The sequence below is a fragment of the Sorex araneus genome, chromosome 2 (assembly GCF_027595985.1).
Source record: "Sorex araneus isolate mSorAra2 chromosome 2, mSorAra2.pri, whole genome shotgun sequence".
Lineage (NCBI taxonomy): Eukaryota > Metazoa > Chordata > Mammalia > Eulipotyphla > Soricidae > Sorex > Sorex araneus.
In genome coordinates, this window is record NC_073303.1 from 240,090,867 (window position 1) to 240,116,681 (window position 25,815).

The 25,815-nt window shown below is 61.1% G+C and overlaps 1 protein-coding gene across 2 annotated transcripts; it reads right to left on the minus strand.

Moving 5' to 3' along the window:
* Positions 1-1,237: 1,237 nt before the first annotated feature.
* Positions 1,238-24,589, minus strand: CAMSAP3 (calmodulin regulated spectrin associated protein family member 3). 2 transcript variants are annotated; one of them, XM_055125040.1, is made up of 19 exons: positions 24,361-24,589; positions 16,660-16,913; positions 15,621-15,743; positions 15,424-15,519; positions 15,216-15,248; positions 14,246-14,293; positions 13,796-13,934; positions 10,673-10,812; positions 10,469-10,562; positions 9,111-9,165; positions 8,955-9,028; positions 8,623-8,692; positions 7,017-8,499; positions 4,319-4,458; positions 3,937-4,217; positions 2,803-2,902; positions 2,455-2,567; positions 2,201-2,319; positions 1,238-1,763 (listed from the first exon to the last, which is right to left on the minus strand). In XM_055125040.1, the coding sequence occupies exons 1-19, from the start codon at positions 24,506-24,508 to the stop codon at positions 1,458-1,460; spliced, it is 3,816 nt and encodes a 1,271-aa protein (XP_054981015.1). In that variant the 5' UTR covers positions 24,509-24,589; the 3' UTR covers positions 1,238-1,457. The 2 variants fall into 2 exon arrangements, with proteins under 2 accessions (XP_054981015.1, XP_054981016.1); XM_055125041.1 differs by lacking the exon at positions 14,246-14,293.
* Between the last annotated feature and the right edge of the window lie 1,226 nt (positions 24,590-25,815).

Consider the following 25,815-nt stretch of genomic DNA (forward strand, 5'->3'; position numbering starts at 1 on the left):
ACCCCCACCCCGAGATTGGTTGGTGTGGGAGGTGGAGCACCGGGCACGGGGCCAGGCCCACGCCCCACCCTCACCCCGCAGAGCCAGTTCCCAGGCTGGTCGCTGCCGCCTGCGGCCTCCTTGAGTCCTGAGCCCAGAGAGGGAGGGCGGGCCGCCCGCCCCGCCCCTCACGACCCAGGTCTGGCCAGCTCCTGTCCCCAGGGCAGCGCCTGCCTCTCCCTGCCCGCTCTCCAGTTAGGAGAGCCATCTACTTCCTCTCCTGGAGTTTGTTCTCCCTGCCAGGGCCCCCACCCTTCTCAGGAAGAGGGGGTTTGGTTTTTGGGTCACAGTGGTGCTCAGGGATCAACATCTGGCGGGGCTCAGGGGACCCTATGGATGCCGGGGATCAAACCGAGGTTGGCCACATGCAAGGCCAGTGTCCCCTCTCCCCCCTCATTACATCTCCAGCCCCCAGAAGAGGCTTTGGAGGCGCCCTGGCACGATGCTGTGTTTGGAGTGGGGCGCTGCCCGCGTTCAGCAGCGCCTGGCCGAGGTGTGGCCCTAAGCCCCAGCAAGCTGTGATTAGGTTCCAGTCTTAAGGGATTTGAAGCAGGAGGGACATAATCAGATTTGTGCCCAACCAAGGCCACCCAGGCTGCTGGGGGGTGGGGGGGACGGCTGACAGGGATCAGCTGGGGTCAGGCGAGGCAAAGGGCGTGTGGAGACCGACTGTTGGCTGGGGGGAGGGATGCAGGGGAGGTGACTGGGAGGCAGGCCGGTAGGCCATGAGGTGTGGCAGGCCCAGTGCCCCGGAGATCAGGGACCCAGGTGCACCTCTGAGATGTTGGTCTGCTCAGGTGGCGCGGGGAGAAGCCTGGAATCGCCTGCCCCATCTGAGGGGACATGACGGAGGCAGAAACAGGCCCAGAAAGGCCAGATCGTGGACAGTGACCAAAGAAAGCGACTGGAGATGGGTCTGCAGGAGAACCTGGTTGAAAGCCTTGTGAGAGCTGAGGGCCAGAGTCGGGGTGGTCTCAGGGAGGCGGCTCAGGAGGCTGGGGCACAGGCTTTGCAGAGTCTCAGGTGCTGTCATGTGTTCCCCAGACACCAGGCCAGTGGCCCCTGAGCACTGTGAGGGGGGCACCCCCACCCCATCACGGCCTCCAAAGGGGAGGACCAGAGACCAGTAGGCCCAGGCACGAACAGGAGACGCTGCCAGGGTACCCAGGCCAGCCTCTGCTGATGCCAACATGCAGGATCTCTTTAAATTATTTTATTCAAGAGGGTGGGGAGGACAGACAGGGGACCGAGCTGAGCCCTGAGTCCCTGAAGCTCCCAGCTCAGCCCCCACAGCAGGACAGGACAAATTAGGGGGTGGGGACTCCAGCCCCACCCAGACAGCGGGGAGGGGGACAGACAGGACCCAGGGAGAAACCGAAGCACCTGGGGCCCGGCCCGCGGACTGCCCGGGGATGAGGCTACTTGGGGGTGCTGCCCCCCTTCTTGGGCGTGGTCGGCTTCTTGCTCTGCCAGAGGTGTCCCTGGATGGTGAAGGCGTCCACGCTCATGGACATGGTCTTGGCGGGGATCTGAGTGAAGCGCTTGCGGTCTGAGTTGTACTTGTAAATGCCCTCCACCATGGCTGGTGTGACCGTCCGTGGCCCGTAGCCCGTGAGCCTCGACAGCTCCTCCGACTCCCCGGACAGGGTGTAGAGGGCCCGGAACTGGCAGCTCGAGTCCCGGAAGAGGATCAGGAAGTGGTTGGCCTTACTCTTCTCAATTTCCTGGGGGCAGGGATGCGAGTGGAGGAGGTATGCAGGAGGGGCCGGGCTGCACGGTTCAGCCACCACTACTGTCCCAGAGGTCCTGCCCTCCAGCAAGCCCCTCCCTTCCAATAGGCCCCGCCCCTTTCAGACAGCCCCTCCTCCCTCACCACCTCTGCCCCTACAGGGTAGCTCCTCCAGTTTGTCAGCCCTGCCCTCCAGGAAGCCCCTCCTCCTGCTCTTGCCAGCCCCGCCCCTCCAGAAAGCCCCTCCCCCTGTTCACCAGCCCCGCCCCTCCAATAAGCCCCTCCTCCTGCTCACCAGCTCCACCCCTTGCAGGCAGTCCCTTCTCTCGCTCCTGTCAGCCCCGCCCCCTCTGGAGGCCCCGCCCCTCCTGACCACAGCTCCGCCCCTTCCAGGCAGCCCCTCCTCCTGCTCCCACCAGCCCTGGGGCTCACCTCGAGAATCCGGTTCTTCTGCGGCTCGTTCACCTTGCCCGCCAGGCAGCAGTGTGACAGGGCGTTGTGGATGATGAACTTGTTGGACTTGGCGCTGGGCTCCTTGTACAGCCGGGGACCTGTGGGGAGGAGGAAGGGAGTGAGGGAGGGAGGGGGTGGTTTGCAGTGGGGAGCAGGATACACAGGACAGCTGGCTAGGAGGCACCCAAGAAGGAGTCCGGAACTGCCCGGCGGGCGGGCAGGTAATCACCTACCTGTGTACTCAGGCACGGAGGCCGGGGAGGAGGCGTTGCTGCCATTGTCCCAGTCACGTTCACGGCTCCCGGGCAGGCGGCTGGGGGACATGAGGCCCGAGGGAGAAGGGGCCCTGCGGGGAAGGAGCAGGATCCCAATTGGAGGCGTGCGGTCCCCGGTCGGGGTGCCACCTTACCCAGAACAAGACACTGGGGAGATGCACACAGAATGAGTGGGTACCCCAAGTCTACTCAGGGCCCTGGCATGAACCCTGCCTTCCTCGGGCCACCAAGAGGCACGTGATGGGGTTCGCTCTGAGCCCAGATGGTCCCACCCGCTCAGAAGCTACCTGCCCTGGCCACACTCACCGAGATGTGGGCCTCTTCACCCCAAGATTGTTGGGGGCCTCGTTGGCCACAGTGGAAAGTGACAGGGTGGACTGGGAGTAGACTTTGCTGAGCCGAGAGCCTGGGAGAAGTGGACACAGGGTGAGGCCTCGTCCCTTCCTCCAGGCCTCAGAGTCCCCCCCAGCAGCATAGCCACACCCAAGGCACACCCCTGCCTGCCCCCCAGCCCCACTCGACAATGACCCCCATTTCTCCGTGGGGGAAGGGGCTTTGCCCAGACTGTAGGAAGAAGCACTTCCTGGTCACCAACTATCAAACTTGAAGCCCCTTCTCACCCTGAATCATGCCCCTGGGGTCCCATCCACCTCGCCCTGGTGAAAACTCAAACCAGCTCAACCCCCTACCCCCAACCCCTCAAGAGTCTCTTTCGTTCCATTTTGGGGCCACACTTGGTGGCGTGCAGCAGTCCAGGCAGTGCCGGGGATGGGACCCAGGACTCCGGCCGGCAAAGCCTGGGCCAGCCCTTGGAGCCGCCCTGGAAGCCCAGGTGTCTTTCTTACTCTTTTCTTGGACCATGATCAGGAGCTACTTCTGGCTCTGCACGCAGGAAGTAACTCCTGGCAGTGCTCGGTGGATCATATGGGATGCTGGGTGGGCCGCTTGCAAGGCAAGTCCCCTACCCCTTGTACTATCACTCTGGCCCCTCTTATTTGTCTCTCCTTTTAACATTTTTTAGTTTGGGGGCCATATCCAGCGGTGCTTAGGGCTTAGTCTTGGCTCTGCGCTCAGGGATCACTCCTGGCGGGACTCGGGGGAATGCTATGGGGTGCCAGGGATGGAAGCAGGGCCGGCTGCAAGCCAGGCAAGCGCCCTCCCCACTGTACCATCGCCTCTGCCTTGTCTCTATTTAACTTAATGGGGGCCACGTGCTGGACCCAGTGGGGTCTCGGGGCCACCAGGGTCACTGACACCAAGACTTGGGGACCCTGCGTTTCCAGGGAGGAAACCCAGGACCTCATCTACTCTGGTCCTGGAGTCCGGTCCCTCCCCAGTCACCTCTCAAGCAGGCAGGGGCCAAGGTCCGAGCCACGATGACGCCCTGGCACATCACATACCCAGCTGCACCCCCTCCTCATGGGCCCCCAGGGGTCTCACCCAGCAGGCCACGGGCTGGGCTTCGGGCCAAGGCAGAGTCGTCGCAGCAACCGGAGCGAGGCCTTGGGGCCCTCCGTCCGCCCCGGCCCTGCCCCGCGGCTCGCGGCCGCAGCACCTTGTCCAGGTCGTCCATGAGCTTCAGCTGGGCCCGGCGCTCGTACTCCAGCCGCGTGAAGTCGCCCCGCCGGGGCCCCACCTCCTCCTCGGCAGGGCCCCGGCCAGCGGGGGCCACAGAGACCAGGGGCGCCTGGGGACTGGGAGTCACCTCCTCCTGGGCTAGCCTGCACACAGAGGGGCAGGGGATCAAGCATCAGGTGCAGGGCGGGGTTCTGAACAGCAGAGATCTGAGGGGGGGGGGCCCAGGGGCCAGCGCAGCTCTTACCGTAGGGCCTCTTCCCGCCGCTGTTCCTTCTCCGCTTCCTGCCACTGCTTCCTCCGCTTCGCCTCCTCCGCCCGGCGCTGCTGCCGCTCCAGCAGGCTGGCCCGCTTCTGTGCCATCTCATCCTCGGGCTTGTCCTCATCCTGAAGGAGGGGGGGACAGGCATGAGTTGAGCCAGTCCCCCACCCGCTTTCCCGTCCATCGGGTGGCTGATCGTCAATCCTGCCAGCTCCAGGGAGATTGGCTGAGCTACTCCAGTGGGGAGCTACTCCCTGGCTGAGGCTACTCCCAGAGTGGGGCTACTCCCTGACTGAGGCTACTCCCAGAGGGGGTGCTACTCCCTGACTGAGGTTACTCCCAGTGCGGTGGGGATACTTCCAGGCTGAGGCTACTCCCAGAGGGGGTGCACTTCCTGACTGAGGCTACTCCCAGTGATGGGAGGATACTTCCAGGCTGAGGCTACTCCCAAGGGGGGCTACTCCCTGTATGGGGGGGGAGTATACTCCCAGTCTGAGGTTACTTCCAATGGGGGCTACTCCCTGTCTGAGGCTACTCCCAGAGGGGGTGCTACTCCCTGACTGAGGCTACTCCCAGTGAGGGGGGAATACTTCCAGGCTGAGGCTACTCCCAGAGGGGGGCTACTCCCTGTGCGGGCGGGGGGGGGGATACTCCCAATCTGAGGCTACTTCCAATGGGGGGGAGCTACTTCCTGCCCGAGGCTATTCCCAGTGCAGAGATACTCCCAGTGAGAGGTTACTTCCTGCCTGGGTCCACTCCCAGAGTAGGGGAAGGGGAATCCTGTCTACCAAGGGCTACTCCCAGTCAGAGCTCCTTTCACAGCAAGGACACCCCAACCTGGACACTCCCAGCCCACAACTATTCCAGGGGGTGCAGGGAGCGCATACTGCTGCCCACCCCCACCCCCCAACCCATTACCATAGCTTGAAAGGCATTTAGGGGGCACCAGCCTGACACACTGCCACGGCTGGATCTGGGACACAAAAGGGCGGGGGTGCTGGCCACAGAGAAGGCAGGCAGAAGCAGCTGTCCACCCATGTCCATCTCCCCAGAGGTTCACCCCAGAGAAGCAGGGAAGGAGGGAGGAAGAGCATGTGTCAGGCAGAGAAAAGAGCCAGGGCAAAGGTCCTGGGGCTGGAACCAACACGGAAGAGGTGGGGAACAGCAGGAGGCTGGGACCAGGCCTACTGAGAAGAATGGCGTAGGAGGAATTCCAGGGGGAACAAAGTCTAGGAGGGGGTTAAACAGTGACAAGGGCCCATTGCTGTCCTGCTTCTTGAAGGCTGAATTGATAACGGTTTGTTTTGGTTTTGTTTAGTTTGGTTTCTGAGCCACACCCATGGCACTCAGGGCTTACTCCTGGCCTAGCATTCAGGGATCACTCCTAGTGGGGTTCAAGGGACCCCACGTGGTGCTGGGGACAGAATCAAAGTTGGCTGCATTTAAGGCATGTGCCCTTCCTGCTGTACTACTGCTCTAGCCCCTTTAAGAATGAGTTGAGGGGCTGGAGTGATAGCACAGCGGGTAGGGTGTTTGCCTTGCATGCGGCCGACCTGGGTTCGATTCCCAGCATCCCATATGGTCCCCTGAGCATCGCCAGGAGTAATTCCTGAGTGCAGAGCCAGGAGTAACCCCTGTGCATCGCCAGGTGTGACCCCCCTAAAAAAAAAAGCAAGAAAAAAATAAAAAGAGTGAGTTGAAAATGGTCCAGGGCTGGGAGTGGCGGGCGAGGGTAGTGTAGAGATAAGGGGATGCTGCAGGAGTCGGCGCCTGGGCTGGATACTGTGGTGCAGGAGAGTGTCATGGCGAACTGGGAACTGGCAGCACCACGTGTGTGATGGGTCGTGGAGTGAGGTAGAGAAAATGGCAGGGGAGATGCCACGGAAGACCCCAGCTCTGGCTTCCCATCGGCCCAGTCTGCCCATCAGCCAACCCTTTACTCACTGGCCCCACCTTTCAAATGGTCCATACAGCCCGTCTGACTATTCCCACCCACACTCATCATCCCTCTATCCACCCACCCACTCACGGACCCATCCATCCATTTATCTGTTCTACGCCCACCCACCTAACATCCATCCATCCATCCATCCACTGACCCATTCATTTTTCCATCCACCTACTCATCATCATCCGCTTCTCCATACTCACCATCCACCCACCTCCCACTCACTCATCCATTTATCCACCCACCTGTTCATTTTCCTGCCCACACATCCATGATCCAGCCACCCACCCACCCACTCATCCACCTACCTACCCATGTACTCATCCATCCACCTTCCAATGACCCACCCACCAACCCATCCATCTACCCACCCATCCACCGATGCACCCATCCATCCACCCATTCATCCATCATCATCCACACACCCACCCACGCACACATCCATCCACCCACCAACCCATGCACCCAGCCATCCACTCATCCATCCATCCTTCCACCTAGCCATGCACCCATCCATCCGTCCATTCATTCACCCACCCACGCACCCATCCATGCATCTATCCACCCACCCACTAGCCCATGCACCCATTCATCCACCCACCCACCTACACACCCACCCCCCTCAGTCTGTTCACCGACCATCTCCATAGACCTGCGTATCCTCTCTACCTACCCTTTGACCTGCCCCTTCTACCCCCCTGCGCCTTCCCCCACACACGCGCGGGTGACACCCACCTTATAGAAAAATCCCAGCCCTGCCCGGGGCTCTCCCTCGGAAGACGCCTCTTCCTCCAGGGAGTCCTCAGCACCCGGGGGACTCGCGTCTCCCTCCTCGTCAGCCGAGGGCTCCTCCAGGCTGGCCAGCGGAATCTCAATGAGACCTGGCCGGGCCGGGGGCTCTTCGGGCGGCGTCCCCTCGGCCAGGAGGATGGAGGAGCGCGTCTGCACGGGCACCTGGCTGGGCGAGAACTTGCGCAGGTGAGGGAGGCTGTCCACATCGTGGGGCGGCGTGAGGACCCGGGTCAGCGGCGCCAGGCGCAGCTCGGCTGGCCGCGCGTGCTTGGGGCTCCGAGGCGCCGGGCTGGGGCCAGGCCCGGGGGTGCGCCTGGGCACGGGGGCGCGCCGGGCGGGGCTGGGGGACGCGGCTTTGGGACCAGAGGAAGACGAGGACGGCGTGGGGCCCGGGATGACCCAGGCTGCTGGGGGCGGCGCAGGGCCCGGGGCTTCGGGGGGGACCAGGAGCCGCTGCTGCTGGTCCGTGAGCCGTTGCATGTCCCGCTGCAGAGAGCTCAGCGCCGCGCTCAGCTTGCTGACCGCCCGGTTATAGTCCCCCAGGCCCTCGGCGGGCAGCGGGCCCAGTTCGGGCGAGAAGGTCACCGCCTTGGGTCTTGGCGTGGGTTCCCCTTGGCCCTCGCCGGCCGCCCGCTCGCCTCCGGGGGTGGGACCCGCCTCGGCCTCTGTCGGGGCGTCCGCCGAGTTGGCGACTGCCTCGCGCGGCTGCACCTGCAGGAACGCGCTCTTGCCCAGGCGCTGGCGGTGTTTGGCGAAAATGGCCTCGATGCGGCGCTTCTGCGCCTCGATGGCGCGACGCTTCTCCTCCAGCCGGGCGCCCAGCTCGCTCATCTCAGAGCTCAGGGTCTCCGGGGCTGCCGGGGAGCCGGCGGGGACCCCCGCTCCGGCCTCGGCCTCGGCCTTCACCAGCTGCTTCTTGCGCTCGGCGAAGCTGGTCATCTTCACCTCCGGGCTGTTGCTGGCGGTGGATGCCGACGCCTTCGGGGACCCCTGGGCGGGTGCCGGCAACGGCGCTTTGGCTCCTTCCCCAGTGGCCTTCCCGGGGCTCTGGGGGTGGGGCGAGTAGAGGGGTGCTTTGGTGGGCCCGTCGGGCAGCGACTTGGAGAGGTTCTCGAAGGCAGACGGGGAGGCCAGGGGCAGCTTGGAGGGCGCCTCGGGGGAGTGGAGGTAGAAGCTGCCGTCAGCCGCCCCGTCGGGGAGCAGCCGGGGTTCCGCGCTGTGGATTATCTGCAGCGCCTCCTCGATGCTGGGCAGGTCTGCCGCCTCCTGGGCCTGCGGGCCGGGGGTCCGGGCTGCCGCGGGGCGAGGGGGGCCCAGGCTGTCGGAGCTGACAGAACGGAGAAGGACGGGATCCCCCATCACCACGTCGACGTCGCTGTCCAGGCCAAAGGGGGTGCTGAAGGACGCGGCCTGGGAGAGGGGACGGCTGGGCGGCCGGAGGAGGTGTCAGCCCCTGGGATGAGCAGGGGTCCCTCCCGGGAGCCCGGCCGTGTCGCCTCCCCGCCAGCCCTGACCTTCGGCGGGGGGGGGGCCCTGGGGGTGCGCTGACCTGAGCTGCCGGTTCCACACTTTGCTGAGGGTTTCCACATGAGACATGGAGGGCGAGGACTTGAGCGAGCCTGGGGAGGGGGCAGGGGATGGTCACTGAGTGGCCACTATGGGGTCACTGAGACCAGCCAGGGGTATGACTGGGTGAGTGACCGATGAGTCATTATGTGAGTGGGCAGCTGGAGGGATGGGGGGTACCCTCTGAGGCCACTAGGTGAAATGGCCCAGAGGGCCCCCCTGACCTCAGCCTCTGGCAAGTGGCGGGAAAGAGCAGTGAGTGTGTGGGGGGGCAAGGGGGTCCTCTCATGACAAGACATGCCCCCCAGCCCTCACCTGTGGATCCACGGAGGGGAGACTGGGGGCCACCAGGTGTCAGAAGGGGATGGCGGAAGTTGAAGACTGGAGAACTGAAAAGGAAGTGACTCAGCCATTGGGTTCCCCCCGACCTCTGCCCCCTTGCCCATCCTGAACCCCAAAGTGGGGTGTTACCTGCCCCCGCTGCGGTTCTGAGGGTTGGATGTGTCCACGGCCCGGGGGGAGGCGGCTGCGGAGGAGAAAAGGGTCAGGGGAGAGAACCCGATGGATCGACACAGAACTGGGTTGGCGGAGCTTGGGGAGGGGGCGGGGCGGGGGGGCGCAGGACAGGGACTCAGAGGCAAGGGTGTAGCGCTTGGTGCAACCGAGCAATCTGAAAATTGTGACTTGATTGAAAACTACCGTGCCTGGGGGTTGGAGAAAGAGCACAGCAGGGAGAGCGCTTGCTAACCCCTGCTCAATCCCCGGCTCTCCACAGGGTCCCCCAGAGCCCTGCCAGGAGTGAGCACTGAGCATGGCGAGGTGCAACCAAGAAAAAAAATAAAAGAAAAAAGATGGTCCAGGTCAGGATGGGGCACAGGAGAGCGCTTGCCTTACACGCCTGAGGCCCAGGGTTGGATTCCTGACAGGACCCAACAAACCAACAAAACTCAAGATTGGGGGCTGGAGTGATAGCACAGCGGGTAGGGCGTTTGCCTTGCACGCAGCTGACTCAGATTCAATTCCCAGCATTCCATATGGTCCCTTGAGCACCAACGAGAGTAATTCCTGAGTGCAAAGCCAGGAGTAACCCCTGCGCATCACTGGGTGTGACCCCCCAAAAAAAAATAAAAACTCAAGATGGGGCTGGAGCAGGGAGTCTCAGGGCTTGGCATGGGGCTTCCTTGGGTTCGATCCCTGGCACTCTGTAGGGTCCCCTGAGCCCCAACAGGAGTGATCCCTGAACAGAGTCAGAAGTAACCTCTGAGCACCTCTGAGGATGGCCCCCAAACCCAAACCCAGAGCACACAAACAAACAAAAAGGATCAGGTATACCAAGAATAAGCGTTCGAGGGGGCTGGAGCGATAGCACAGCAGGGAGAGCGTTTGCCTGGCACACAGCTGACCTGGGTTCGATTCCCAGCATCTATAGGGTCCCCCGAGCACTGCCAGGAGTAATTCCTGAGTGCACAGCCAGGAGTAACCCCTGAGTATCGCTGGGTGTGACCCCAAAAGCAAAAAAAAAACCAACAACAACAAGAGTTTGAGCATTCCTATTTACAGACTGCTAAGCTACCAGTCAGCAGGCCTGCGAGAGATAGCGGGGAGGGCACTGGCCTTGCCCGAGGTGGACCCGGGTTCGATCCCTGGCACCCCATAGGGTCCCCCGAGCCCTGTGAGGAGTGATTCCTGCGTGCAGAGCCCGGAGTCAGCCCTGAGCACTGCCTGGTAGGACCCGACACCGCCTGCCCCAGAAAAAAAATGTGACATAGAGAGAGAGAGAGAAGGGTCAGGCCGGGCGTGGCCTTCTGCACCCTCGGGCCCCCGCTCACCATGGCCGTCAGGCAGGTCCTTGGCCTGCACGAAGTCGGGTTTCAGCACCTCAAAGCACATGAACATCTCGGCGAGCAGCACCACCAGATTGACCTGCAGCGGGGGCGTGGGAGGCAGGGTTGGCCCGGGGACCTTTCGCAGAGCTGGCAAGGTCGGGGGAGAGGCGGGGTGCGGGGGAGGGGGTGCCCCGAGACAGGCATTACCTTGAGGGGTGGGGGCACATAGAGCAGGTCTTCGAGGGCCAGGGGGCAGCCCCGGGGCAGGCGGGAGGCACAGAAGTCCTGGACCAGCTGCAGGTTGTACAGGCTGTCGGCCACAGACATGGGGTCCTTCAGACACACCTCTGGCGGGGAAATGGGGGAGATCGGGGGGCCTGGTCGGAGCAGAGACACACCTGGGGACCCCGCAACACCTCCCACTCCCACAGGATGCGGTGACCGGAAGCCCCAGGTGCCATGCCATCAGCCTGGGGCGGAACCTCCACCCCCACCCCTGAAATTTCCTGAAGTACAAAACATGGGAATGCCCTTAGCGCAGCGTTGGCAGTGCTGGGGGGGTGGGGAGTGAGTGGGGACACCTGCATTACAGGGCTCGACCCCAGGGCACGCATGTCCTTGGAACTGTGTCTTTGACCCAAGTTGATGGGGCTTTTCAGATTTTTTTAATGGTATATTTTTTCATTTTCTGTCCTTTTTTGGGGTCGGGGGCATTCTGGGCAGTGCTCAATTTAGTCCTGGTTCCATGCTCAGGGATCACTCCTGGTGGGGCTTGGGGGTCCCTCTGGGTATTGGGTACAAGCCTGGGTTGGCCGCTGCAAGGCCAACGCCCTCCCTGCTGTACTATCACTCTGGCCGTTTTGTTTTTGTTCTGTCTTGACTATTTGGAGGGGCCACACCTGACTCCTGGCTCTGTGCTCAAGGATCACTTCTGGCAGGGCTTGGGGGACCCTCTGGGGTGCTGAGGATGGAACCTGGGTCAGCCGCGTGCTATCTTTCTGGCCTCAGCATGGTTCTGAAGCCCTGGTGTCCCAACAAACACTGGCTTGCAGGCGGGGAAAAGTTTTCAAACCAACGGATTCGAAGCTCTATTCCTTCAAGAATTTTTTTTCCCAGGGCTGGAGCGATAGCACAGCGGGTAGGGTGTTTGCCTTGCACGCGGCCAACCCGGGTTCGAAACCCAGCATCCCATATGGTCCCCAAGCACTGCCAGGAGTAATTCCTGAGTGCATGAGCCAGGAGTAACCCCTGTGCAACGCCGGGTGTGACCCAAAAAAAAAAAAAAAACAGAATGTTTTTTTTCTCGCCAAGAAGCATACTGAAGAGGCTGAAGACCAAGAGGGTAGAGTGACAGCACAGTGGGGAGAGCACTGGTCTTGCACGGAGTTGAGTGGGGTTCAATCCCCGGCATCCCTGTGGTTCCCTGATCACTGCTGGCAGTGATCCCTGAGGACAGAGCTAGGTGGAAGCCCTGAGCAGCAGCAGGTGTGACTCCCAAAAAACAAAATATCAATGAAATTGGGGATGGGAATACAGCTTGGTGGGGATACACAGGACCTACTGGAGTGAATCCTGGGATCGATCCCCACAAAAGACACATACACACACTCACATATACACATAAATACACACGTACACATATACATAAACACACACACAGACATTTACACATACAATCACACACATACACATAATGCACTTCACATACACACGTATACACAAACTCATAAACATACACAAACACGTACAACATATACACCTACACTCACACATATACACAGAAACTTACACGTACACTCACATTGAGTTACTCACATACACAAACATACACATAAATACATTTATACACATATACTCACATGCATACACATAAATATACACATATATACAAACATATACATTACACACATAAAATATACACACAGTGGGTAGGGCGTTTGCCTTGCACGCGGCTGACCCGGGTTCGATTCCTCTGTCCCTCTCAGAAAGCCCGGCAAACTACCAAGAGTATCTCGCCCACACGGCAGAGCCTGGCAAGCTACCTGTGGCATATTCGATATGCCAAGAGCAGTAACAAGTCTCACAATGGAGACATTATTGGTGCCCGCTCGAGCAAATCAATGAACAATGGGAGGACAGTGATACAGTATACACACATACATATTCTCACATGTACATCCACACAACATTTATAACCAATGTTTTGCAACACCTAGCAAAAACAGAAGGAGCTAGAGGAGATGAAGCAAAGCGAATAAACCAGAAGGAAAAAGATGAGCACTGGATAAATTCACCCCCGGTGCAATAAAAGGCAAATGAATTGGTGCAGGGATGAAACGAAATAAAGAGATGCACCAGTGGACACTGAGGACAGAACAAAGGTGACCTGAAGAGAAGGGGGATCCCCGGAGGAGGACACAACAAGGCAGAGTCCAGGAAAACAAAGAAGGGCCAGAGAAACAGTACAAAGGTTGATTGGGCACTGGCCTAGATGCAGTGAGCCTGCCTGGAATCCTGGCAACACGTGCATTTTCCTGAGCACAGACTCAGGAGTAACCCCTGAGCACCTCCAGGTGGGTTCCAAAAACCAAGTAGGAGCTGGAGAGACAATTTGGCAGGCAGGACGCTGGCCTTGGTCACGGCTGACTCAGTTTCTATTCCTGGGACCCAAGATGGTCCCTGAACCTTACCAGGAGTGATCCTGAGCACAGAGGCAGGAGTACTTAAGCCCTGAGCACTGCCAGGATTGGCCCCAAAGCTGAAGACCAAAACAAATAAAATGTCTTTGTCTGGCATGTAGCTGACCCCAGTGTGGCCCCCAGCACCACCAGGAGTGATCCCTGAGCACAGAGCCGGGAGTAGCCCCTGAGCACTGCCACGGTGGCAGGAATCCCACTCCCTACCAATGGACAGAGAACAGTTGGGTTCCTCATCTGTGTTAAGTTTATCCCCCCTAAATGAGGATGTGAGGGCCAGAGCAATAGCACAGCGGGTAGGGCATTTGCCTTGCACGCGGCCGACCCGAGTTCAATCCCCGGCATCCCATAGGGTCCCCCAAGCACCGCCAGGTGTAATTCCTGAGTGCAGAGCCAGGAGTAACCCCTGAGCATCACCGGTGTGACCCCCCCAAAAAAAGAAAAAAAAATGAGGATAAGCTCCTCATTTGATAAGCTCCTGTGTCTGCCTCTTGCTGAATTTCCAAGTTTCCCTCCGCCACACGAGGGGCCCCTCTGGGAGCACGTACGGGTCACCCCACCAAGCCTCAAGGGGGCGGGGCCAGGCTGGACTGGCACTTCCGGTCAGCGCCGCCCCTGGACCGCGGTCACTCACCCTCCAACCGTAGCAGCTGCGGACAGTAGCAGTGGATGGTGGCCGCCAGCGCGGCGCCGCTGGCCAAGTCCTGGAGTGTGGTCACGGCGGGGAAACACGGGGCGCGGCGGGCCACGGCGCGGTCCTTCCGGTAACGAATCTGCGGATGGGAGCCCAGTCAGGATGCGGGGGGAACCGCCGGGTTGGCCCCCAGGGTCCAGGGCATGCAGGCTGGGCAGGGAGGCCTGGGGGGTTTCCGTCAAGAGTCGGGGGCTCTGAAGCTAGGGCGGGTGGTATCTTGTCTTTGCTCATTTTGTCTTAATCCCAGAGCCAGAGTGGGGATGGGGGGCCAGCCTGGAGCGAGGGGTGGGCAGTAGCGGCAGAAGGCAGAAGGCAGGTGGCGTAGAGCAGCCAGGCCAGCAGCGGGGGCGGGGGGCCCCCCCGGGCAGCCCAGGGCGAGGAATACATTACCATAGGGGGTTTGTTCCCCGACTCCTTCAAACAGAAGGCAATTGCGTGCTGGGGGGGGAGAGGAGCAGCCGTCAGCAGGCGGGGGGTTGGGGTGCTGACTAGCTGGGGTCCCCAGGCACACCTCCGAGGGGTCAGGGGGAACGGGGTGGGAGCCCCATATCCTGAGCCCTTGGAGGTCCAACTCCCTGACTGTGCTCTGGCCGGCTTGCAGGACCCCAAGCTCCGCCCGGTCCCAGAGGGACCCTCAAACAGCAGCCTCCCATGCAGGGAACCCTCACCAGCCCCCCACCCACCCAAAGACCCAGGTCCCAGCTCAGGGGAGCAAGCAGGCACTCGGTGACGGAACACCCCACCCACCCCCACTGTCCACCCAGGCCCCAGGATGTGGGGGGGGTGGGAGGGGAAGGAGGTCCCCTCGTGAGCAAAGGCGGGGGGGGGCCCATCCCCAAGGCACCCAACTCGTCTTGATCGCTGTCACCTTATCACACTTCCACTTCCGGGACTGGGGCATGGGAGCCCCTCCCCCCCAAAGCGGGGACTGCTTCAAAGCTGGGGTTTGCAACCTCTTTGGGGGGGTTGGGGTGGGAGGGGGCCTGAATGGAAGGAGTTTGTTTCTCTGTGAGCCCTGCCCAGCGACTCAGGATTCACATATGGGATGAGCTGGGGGTGAGCTCAGGGGGACAAAGGAGCTAATTGATGAACTGATTGATTACACAAAGGTTTATTTTGGTCCCCCCACCCCACTTCATCTAGTTGGTGGGGAGGGGACTCCTCCATTACCAAGGGAGAGCTCACTCCTCTGGTGACCCCCCACACTCCAGGGCTGGGGTCCCACCCACTTTGCTCACAGCTGGGGGCGGAGGTATGAGCCAATGCAGAGAGGCAGGCGGAACAGACAGACAGATAGACAGACAGACAGACAAAGCAACAAGCGTGCAGGCAGATGGGGCAGACAGAGAGCCCCACTTACAGGAACCAGCTTCCAGTACCAGCGTGTGGGGCACTGAGGCAGAGAGGCAGAGGAGGGCAGCAGGAGGGGAGGGAGAGGCAGAGAGAGCGTCACTCCAGCCACCCTCCCTGCTGCAGGCGTGGCCGCGAGGCACAGCCCTGCAGGGCTCCCCCGGCCCCCCCACTGTCAGGCCTGCCTGTCTTCCATCTGGCCCAGGTCCCAGCCTCACCGAGGGCTGTGCTGGGGCCACGCCATCGGCAGGGGCCACGGGAGACGCTCTCTGGGCAGCTTCCTGCTCCGTCTTTTCCTGCAGCCGTCGGATGGTCTGGGGAAGCAGGGCAGGGAGAGGTCAGTGTTCTGGCCACTGGGGCACCCAGTCCCCAGAGTGCCCCACCTAAGCCCCCCAGTCCAGTTGCAATGACCTACCGTGTCCACCCAGAAAAGGAGTTTGTGCTCCAAACTGGACAAGGCTAAGGGACCAGGCAGCGTCTTTGTCCACTCAAAGGCGAAGGCCACCATGAGGGCATCAATGACCGCCAAGTGGGCTCCCTGTGGGGGCAAAGGCTGCAGGGTGAGGCCAGGGGCGGCAGGCAGGCTCCCCTGGGAGCTCCAGGAGCTTCGGATGGACGGAATCTAGGAGTGGGAGGAGCTTGAGGGGCGGGGCTACGCATCAATGGGCGGGGTCTCACTGTAGGCTACAGGTGAGGGATCCTGGAAGAGTCCTACTGGTGAGTTAGATTTTGTCATCACAAATTTAGGATCTGAGGGCTAGGTGGGCAGTCTTTTTTTTTGCTTCTTGGGTCACACCTGGCAATGCACAGGGTTTACACCTGGCTCTGCACTCAGGAATTACTCCTGGCAGTGCTCAGGGGACCATATGGGATGCTGGGAATCAAACCGGGTCGGCCGCGTCCAAGGCAAACGCCCTACCCGCTGTGCTATCACTCCAGCCCCTAGGTGGGCAGTCTTTCAGGGCCATGGGAGACACCTTTAGAAGACGCCAGGCCTGGTAGGCAGAGCCTGAGGGGAGGAGTCAGTCCTGTTAGGTGGGGCCCGAGGGGAGGAGTCAGTCTGGTGGGTGGAGTCTGAGGGGAGGAGTCAGTTCTGGTGGGTGGAGCCCGAGGGGAGGAGTCAATCCTGGTGGGTGGAACCCAAGGGAAGGAATCAGTTCTGGTGGGTGGAGCCCAAGGGGAGGAGTTAGTCCTGGTGGGTGGAGCCCAAGGGAAGCAGTGAGTCCTGGTGGGTGGGGCCAAGAGGACTGGTGGGTGGAGTCTTAGAAGATGAGTCAGTACTGGTGGGTGAGGCCCTAAGGGAGGAGTCAATCCTGGTGGGTGTGGCCCTAGGGGAGGAGTCAGATCCAGTGGGAGGAGCCTGACCCAGAGAGCCGCTAGGCTTCCAGGTGGAGAAGCCCGGCCTGTGGGCGGAGCTGGGGCGGGGCGCGGCCCGGCTGGTGGGCGGGGCTTACCATGAGGATGGGCTGGTGCCTCAGGTCTGCCTCCTGCACTGGGCGCTCGGGCAGCGCGGGCACCGTGCCCCTCCGCGCCAGCAGGGTGAGCAGTGCAGCGGGGCTGGGCGGGGTCTCGAGCTGAGGCAGCGCCTGGCGCCAGGCCCGGCAGTAGAGCTCAGCCGATAGCAGCAGCCGCGTCACCGGGGGCTTCACGTGCTCCTGCGCGTACTGGTCGGTGTAGAAAGGCTCCCACAGCTCCGAGGGCACATGCTCTGCAGGAGGGGGCGGGGGACGGCGGGTCAGGGCACCCTCAGCTCATCCTCTGCCCTGGCCTCCACGTAAGGGGGCGGGGTACACATGGGTGCCGGGCACCAGCGAGGGAGAGTTGCAGGAAGGGGCCAGACAGCGCGGGGCCTGGGGGAGTAGGCGGACTCTGGGACCCGGGGGCAGCAGGGCTGCAAGGCGGGATCCTGTGCAGGGGAAAGTGGTCCCCAGGCCCCCAGCGAGGACAATAACATTAACAATAGGGCTTAATCCAGAGCTTAGCGCCTCTGGGGTGTCCTACTGGCAGGTAGCCTCGTAACTAGGCTTTCCTAGGCTTTCCGATAGAGAAGCCCAAGGCATCTGGGAAGGGGCCCCTGGGATGCAAACTCCGGCCTTAAATATAAAGGGACCCCACATCCCTCTCTCCCTACTCCAGGGCTAACCCGGGGCAGGCACAGCTGTGTGGCCTGGGGCAGGAATGGGGAGGGGGAAGTAGGGGGGAGGGCAGCGCCTTAGAGCCTGAGGGGGTGTGAGTGAGCAGAGCTTGGTGGGCCCAAGAAAGGAAGTGGAAGAGGGAGGCCCCCAGGGGCGGGGGGGGGGGGGGCAGGGGGGGCTGAGGGGGCAGTGGGAGCAGAGAGGGTAGGGACCCGTGGGGAGATCTCAGCCCCACAGGGAGACTAGCAAGGGTGGCGTGGGAGAACACTTGAGGGTGCTGGGGCTGTGGGGGTTAAGGAGGGTCCCCAGGATGGTAGGGATGTGGGGGAGGAAACCATGAGAAGGACCTAGAGAGGGTGAGGGAACTGGTGGGAGAGCTTTCCAAGGACCCTCAATTGGGTCTGAGCAGCCGTTTTACACACTGGGGTGGTGGTGGGGTCTATGAGCGTGGAAAAGGCAGTGATAGGTAGTCCAGGGGGGTTGGTGACCTTGCACTGGGCAGACCCAAGTTTGATCCCTGACACCACAAAGAGTCCCCAGAGCAAGTCCAGGAGTGAGCACAAAACAAGCCCTGAGCACTGCGAGGAGTGACTCCCAAACTATCACTCTCACTGTCATCCCATTGCTCATTGATTTGCTCGAGCGGGCACCAGTAACGTCTTCATTGTGAGACTTGTTACTGTTTTTGGCATATCGAATACACCACAGGTAGCTTGCCAGGCTCTGCCGTGCGGGCAAGATACTCTCGGTAAACAAATAATAATAATAGTAATAATACGGGGAAGACCGTGCATGTAGCTGACCTAAGTTTGATCCCTGGTACCTTATAAGGTTCCCCAAGCCCCATACAGTGATCCCTGAGCACAGAGCCAGGAGTAATCCCTGGGCACTGTCAAGTGTGCCCCACCCCCCACACACACACACAAAAATAAGATTAATTTTTTAATAGGAAGAAGAACAAATGGAAGTATGAAGGTTCTGTTGCTTACAGGCACTCCAGTGGGGGACCATATCGGGCTCAGTGACCCCTTGCACAGGAGGGTACCTTACTGCACCCTCCCTTACCCACACTGAACCTTCCTAGGTGCCTCCCCCCACCTTTGGTACTATTACCCCGTCTCTGGTCCCTTCGAGGAAAAAAAAAAAGAAAGAATTCCTGGGACTGGACCGATAGCACAGTGGGTAGGGCATTTATTTGCCTTGCACGCAGCCGACCCGGGTTCAATTCCCGGCATCTCATATGGTTCCCTGAGCACGGCCAGGAGTAATTCCTGAGCATTGCCGGAAAGAATTTCTGGGCTGGGCCATAGTACAGGGAGGGGGAGGAGGAGGGTGCTTGCCTTGACACGTCAACCAGGTTTGACCCTGGGCATCCCCCAGAGTACCCCCCTCCCAGCCCAGCCCCACCAGGAAGCATGACCCCTGAGCTCTAAGTCACCAAGTGTGGGCAAAAACCAAGACTCCAGGCGTGGCTTCCTTCTTCTGCCCATGCCCGCCTCCCCTGACTGCCCCAAGGCCAGCAGTGGCCCATGGCCCAGTATCTCCCCTTGCTCTCTACGCAGCGCCTCCGGAACCCGCCCTTCGCACCTCCTCCCCCAGGCCCTCCCAGTGTCCCATCTTGCCCTCCGGCCACTCCAGGGCAGCCGCTTACCCGGATGCCTCCAAGGTTGGGGTCTTCTGGGGAGAGGGGCCATGAGGAGGTGGCCCAATCACTGTGCCCCCTGTCTCAGTGAGAGCTCAGACCAGGATGTCAAGGCTGTGGGCCTCGTGCACCCCCCACGACCCTCAAACCCTCCCCCCCTCCTCCTGCTGACCACCAGGCCCGGCCAGGTCCCCCTCCCAGAGTTCCCAATGAAAATGAGTTTCTAGCACTGCGGGGAGGACACGTGCCTCTGCAATGGGTTCGATCCCCGGCACCCCACTCCTCAGCCCCACCGGGAGTGATCCGTGAGCTCAGCCGAGCCGTGGCCCACAAACAAAACCAGACCGGAAAACTAGTTTCTTTCTAGTACAGTGGGGAGGGTCCATCCTTGACACTGCACTGGCCCCTCCACTGGGACCCCAGGAGTGATTGGAGCACAGAGCCAAGAATAAGCCCTAAAGCACGGCTCAGTGTGACTGACCCCCACAACCGAAAAACAAAAAATTGGGGCCGGAGCAATAGTACAGTGTGAAGGGCATTTATTTGCCTTGCATGCGGCCGACCCGGGTTCGATCCCCAACATCCCATAGGGTCCCTCGAGCACCACCAGGAGTAATTCCCAAATGCAGAGTCAGGAGTAACCAGCTGAGTATCACCGGGTGCAACCCATAAAGAAAAAAAATAAGAGTTTCTGAGATGCCAGAGCAATAGTACAGTAAGGAAGGCGCTTGCCTTGCACACAGCTGACCTGAGTTTAATCCCCAGCACTCATAAGGTCCCCCTAAGCCCCACCAGGAATAATCCGAGTGAAAGCCAGGAGAAAGCCCAGAATCTGGATACTGACAAAAAGAGAGACATCTGGGACTGGTGCGACAGCACCAGCGGGGAGAGCGTTTACCTTGCACGAGGCCAACCAGGGTTCGATTCCCAGCATCCCATATGGTTCCCCCCAAGCATGGCCAGGAGTAATTCCTGAGTAGTGCAGAGCCAGGACTAACCCCTGAGCATCGCTGGGTGTGACCCAAAAAAAGCAAAAAAAAAAAAAAAAAGACACCCCGCCCACCAAAAATTAAAAGGGACAGGAGGGGTGTGGGGGGGTTACTCAAGTGGCCGACCATATGCTTCCCATGTAGAAAACCCTGCCAGGTGTGGCCCCTAGTCCAATAAATAAAACCTGGGCCTGAGAGATGCCACAGGGATGAAGGTGCTCACCCTGCATGCAGCCAAGCCACCGACCCCCATTCAATCCCTGGCACCCAGCAGCGGCTCCTGAGCACTGCCAGGAGTGGTCCCTGAGCACTGCTGGGAATCCCACCTCCCCGATTAGAAACAAAAAGGCCCCGTTGGGCTGGACAGACCGTGCGGCAGGAAGGGACGCTTGCCATGCACGCAACCAACCCAGGTTCAATCCCCAGACCAGGAGAGATCCCTGAGCACAGAGCCCTGAGCACCACTGGGGGTGTGGTTCCCCCCCACCCCACACACACACAAAATTAAAACAAAAGTAGAACCAAACTGTGTCTCTGGACACTGCCAGATGTAACGTGGAGGAGGAGGAAGAGAAGGAGGAGGAAGAAGAGGGCGATTCCGTTCCCTGGGGTGCACAGCCACGCAGAACAGTCAGACCATGAGGTGCAGGATCGTCACGGTCCCCGTACTCAGTAACGCAGTTACTCCAGAACATCCATGGAGTAACTCATAGGTGGGGGTTGCAGAGGGGACCATGGTCCCAGGCAGCCTGGGAATGCTACGACCCCTCCAATGCAACAAAATATGCATGTGCAGTGCAACAAAACAGTATCTATCTGGAGACACACAGAGAAACATTCAGGAGTGCCGGGCTGACATGAAATAGAAGGGGGAGAAACGCCATTCACACGAATGAGATATCCGGACCTTCTCCCAGGTACCAAGACTTCCGTCCACTCTGGACTGCCCACTGGTGGCACATGGGGATGCAGCCACAGCCACGGGGTCAGCAGTGGCCAGGGCACAGCACCAAGACTTAGCTGACATCCCTCCCTTCCTCCCTTCCCTCCTTCCCTCACTCACTCACTAGCTCACTCCCTCCTTCCCTCCCTCCCTCCTTCTTTCCTTCGCTTCCTTTTCCTTCTATATTTTAATACCAGGCTCTACTCCAGGCTCAGTGCTCAGGGGTCACTCCCCGTAGTTCTTTTGAGACCATGCGATGCCAGGGCAGGAACCTGGAACTCTCACATGCCAAGCCTGCACTCCAGCCCTTCCCGCCAACTGCCCAGCCAGAGCTACAATCTGCTGATACTGTGACCACCGGGTGTGCATTTCCGCCAGGATTCCTTTCTTCCCGCTGCTGCCGTGGGCCTCTGGACTTCCCACCGGGGACACATGTGTGCTCACTCTGTGCCACCCCCACCCCCAGCCCATGACCCTTATTCTTAGCCCCACTGTACAGATGAGCAAACCGAGGCCAGGGAGCTGAGATCGGATCCCAGTGGCTGTACCCACACGAACGACGGTTGTGTTTTTGTTCTTGTTGGTTTTGATGTGGGGGCCTCCCCTGGCTGTGTTCAGGGCTGACTCCCGACTGTGCTTAGCATCACTTCTGGGGGTGCTCAGGGAACCCTATGGGATGCCCAGGATCAAACCCAGGCCAGCCGCGTGCAAGGCAAGTACCCTCCCCGCTGTACTATCGCGCCGGCCCCTCTCACGGAGGTTCCGAAGGATTCGGGGTTCCAGGGTATCTCCCAGGCCAAAGTCACTTTCCCTGAAATGCCAACCTAATGCCAACATGTGTGAATCCGAGGGTCTGCCTAGCCCCTCACATGTGCCCTGCAGGCACCCGCCCCATCCCAACTACCTTTCCCACAAAAACTCTATCCAATCACCTGCAAACACCATCCACGGCTCCCTCCGCCTCCCTCGGAGTCTCCCTCCAGCGCTCCCTCAGCTCCGCCCTCCCAAACGTGCAATCAGACCCGGCCACCCCCAGCCCTTGGAGGGGCACCCCCCCCCACATGCCTCACCACCACAATGCAGAAATCGCCTAGTCCCCCGCCCACACCCCACTTTCTCTCCCTGGTCTCCACCATCTCTCAACTTAGCACCAGCCTGGGAACCACTAGACCAGAAGTCCCCAGACTGAGCTAGCTGCCCGCCCCCTTTCCAGAAAAAAAAAAAAAAGAATTAAAAAAAAATCACTACGCCTCGGCCCGAGGAAATGTATCTTCTCTAAAGGAACAAACAGAGCCAGCAAGATAATGTGAAGGCGCTTGCCTGGCGCTGGGCCGACCCGGGTTCCATCCCTGGCACGCTGCGGAGGGTCCCCAGAGCCCGGCCGGAAGTGATTCTTGAGCTCAGAGCCAGGAGTCAGCCCTGAGCCCAGCTACGGCCCCTAGCAGTGCCCTCTTCCCTGAAAAAGATGATTAATCGAAATTCCACAGAGCAGGGAGCCGGCGTGTCCGCTGAGCAGGAGAACCAGCTCCCAGATCAGGGACAAAGTCCCAGTAATTGGAAGACACAGGCGCTGCGTCCCCTTCTTTAAGAACCATCAGGAGTGCTTGGTGAACACTCCCCCCAAACCCAGGCCGTGTGGGTGACCAGGGCCGGGAAGAAAGTACAGGAGTTACGCATGCGCCTGACCTGGGTTTGAGCCCGGGGTCCACGGGCCCCCAGCACCCCAGCCAGTAGCCCCCCCACCCAGGGCCATCACCCCGGCAACCCCAGAGGTATCCCTGTTCTGGTCCTCTAGTTCCACTGGCCAGCCTGGGGGGCTGAGACTTCCCGGAGGGGCCCCCCAGTCTCACTGAGCACTGCTGATTAGTCAACTACCCCCCTACACGCACCAGGAAAAAAAAAAAAAGGAAAAAAGAGAAAGGTGACAGACTGCCTTTGTCCATAAGGGCAAACAGTAGTTTCTCTGCCTTTGAGATAACTTCTGCCGATCTGGTAGAACTAAACTAAATCTATTTTTTTTGTTGTTGTTGTTTTTGGACCACATGTGGTGGTGCTCAGAGCTCTGCATTCAGGGATCACTGCTGACGGAGCTTGGGGTGCTGGGGGGATGCCTGGGATTGAAGCTGGGTCAGCCGCGTGCAAGGCAAGCGCCCTCCCCACTGTACTATTGCTCCGGTGGTCTCCAAACCCCAATTCAAATCTGTAACCAGGAGGTCAGTCCCCTCTAGCGGGTGGAGGTGAGGGGCAGGGGACACATCTGGATGTCTCCCCTTGTGCGTCCCCCTACCCCCCCATCCCCCTGCTATTTTTTTTTCCCTCCAACAGATCCTTGGGTGTGAGTACAGCCCATAGCAGGGTTTGGGGGAAAAGGAGGGTACAGGAAGAAAGAGAAAGAGAAGGTTCAGCTCGACCGGACACGGACAGCTGTCAGGGGACCCACACCCAGAACTGGTTCCTCTGGGAAGGCGGCTGGAGGGGGGGGATGGGCGGCGCCCGGCCCTGCCAAGACCAGTGGGAGGACGGCCGGGCGTCCTCACCCCACGGCACCCCCCTCAATACTCCCGGGGCAAGGCTTGGGGACCTTAATTAACCTGGTTCCTCGGCCAGGCCCCGGGTTCTCAGCTCTGCCTGAGACGCCTTGGGGCGCCGGCTCGGGGGCCGCCCCACCTAGGGGCCCACCGCACCCTCTCCCTCGAGACGTCCCGACTTCTTCCCACATGTGCGGGGGACACCTGGGGCCGGCGGCGCTGGTGGTGGTGGGGTGTGGACGGGCGATATGGACCCGGTCATCCAAACCTTTTCCCTGGCGGCTCACCCGCCTCTGGCAAAATGGGGCCATAAGTCAGAAGCTGCTGCCCGGGCCCCGGCGCTAGAGGCCAACGAGGGGTTCCCAGGCGTTTCCCTGGGGGGCAGAGGGGGCGCCCGCAGCTCGGGCCAGACGATGCGGGGTGTGCGTGCGTGTCCGGGCTGGCTGGAGTGCGGGGTGGCGAGGTCTTGGCAGGAGCGTTATGTGTGTAAAGGGGAGAAGCGGGGGACGTGCCAGCCAAGGCCCTGGGGAGGGGGGAGGGGGGCGGAAAGCGATCCCCGCCCCCCACCATCTCTCTCTCTCTCCCAGGCCGACCCGAGACCCCGCCCCGCTCACCTAGGAGGGGGTCCCGGAACGCCGGGGTTCCCCGCGCGCGGGCGAGGCCGGCCCCACCCCCACCGCGCGCGCGCCCGCAGCCGCCCCGGCCAAAGTCCAGCGCCCGGAGGCCGAGCAGGAAACCCCGAGAGGCGACGCGGCGCGGCGGGGACCCCGGCGCGGGCAAGTCGGGGCGGCCGCGCTATTGTTCCCACGGCCCCGGCGCCCCGCCCCCCCGCACCTGCCGTGCACCCCCCTCCCGTCCTAAGAAAGCATCATCTCCAGCCGCCGGCCCCGCATCCCCGGCGCCGGGGACCCCGCGTACCTGCGCCCCCGAACGCGGCCCGCAGCACCCAAGCCAGGCTGGCGGCCGCCTTGGCCCGCGAGAAATCGTACTGGTCCAGCGACTTGATCTCGGGCACCAGGAAGGTCCTGCGCAGCGGCCCGGGCCCCGGGGGCGCCGCCTCCACCATGGCGGCACCGGGGCTGCGGGCGCCGCCGCCGCCGCTCGCTCGCGCTGCGCCGCGCTCGTGCCCGGGCCCGGCCCGCCGCCGCCGCCGCCGCCGCCGCCGCGCCAGGTGCGGCCGCTTGACCCGCGCCGGCGACGCTGCGTCGGCCACGCCCCCGGGGCGGAGCCCAGGTGAGCTCCACCCACGCCACGCCCCGAGCCCCGCCCTCTGCCCGGGTGCCCCTCGCCGGGCCCCGCCGCCGCGGTGGCCCCGGGTGGGTCTGCGGGTAAACGCGCCCCCGCTGCGGGGCTGGGGTAGAGCGCGTGTGTGCGCGCGCGCGCGTCTGGCTCCGTTCCGGAGGCAGGAGGGGAATCGGTGTGGGGTAGACGGCGGGCTACGGCGTGCCCCGCCAAGTGGGTATCCTTAGGAGGGAGTGCGCCCCCCTCCTTGCCCGCTTCCCGCCGCGCGCACCCCCGCAATGCGTCTGGCCGCGGCGAGAGGGAGCGTGTGCCACGGTGCTTGCAGCTGATTGGGGTGTTTAGGAGGTGCCCGGGGCTGGGGAGGTGGCTCATAGGTCGCTGAAAGGCGCGCGTGGTTTGCAAGCGGGAGGCCCCGCGTTGGACACCCTCCTCCCCGCCCCCCCTCACACATACCCCGCACCGCTGGAGAAGTGGGGTTCCCTGAGCTCAGTCAGGAGGAGTCCCCAACACTGCTGGGTGTGGCTCCAAGATAAAAGAAACACTACAGGGTTTAGGTGCATGCTTACACCCTGCCGTGTCCGGTTGGACCCCCAGCGAGCACAGTGAGCCCTGAGCACAGAACCAAGAATCAGCACTGTGGCCCCAAAACCAAAGGAAAAGAGAAAACAAAGGGAAGGGAGAGATAGTATAGATGGGAAGAGCCTTGCCTTACAGGAGGCAAATCCACGCAATGACATCACAGGCACAAGACAAAGACACAACTACTGAATCCCCTCCTTGGCCCCTGTGTGTGTGTGTGTGTGTGTGTGTGTGTCTGGGTCACACATGGCAGTGCTGGCGGCTACTCCAGGCTCAGTGCTCAGTGATATTCAAGGCACTGTGCATAGCCAGGGCTCAACCCAGGGCTTCTGCATGTACAGCGCATGCTCTGTGCACTGAGCCATCTCCCGGGTCTCTTTTTTCATTTGGGGGAAGAGGGTCGAGGTACATCAGGTGGTGCTCAGGGATCACTTCTAGAAGTGCTTGCAGGACCCTATGTGGCCCCAGGCAGGGCAAGTTACTGTTACTCCCTCTGTTACTCCCTCTCTGGTCCGCCCTCCTTATATTTGAAAAATAATTGTATGACCAGAG

Excerpts from the sequence above, each read along its gene's own strand:
- CAMSAP3 (XM_055125040.1), bottom strand. The coding sequence starts at position 24,508 with ATGGTGGAGGCGGCGCCCCCGGGGCCCGGGCCGCTGCGCAGGACCTTC. Across the intron at positions 13,935-14,245 it reads CGGGGAACAAACCCCCTATG|ATTCGTTACCGGAAGGACCG; the intron begins GTAATGTATTCC and ends TCCCATCCGCAG. Across the intron at positions 8,500-8,622 it reads GTGTGGAACCGGCAGCTCAG|CCGTCCCCTCTCCCAGGCCG; the intron begins GTCAGCGCACCC and ends CCGGCCGCCCAG.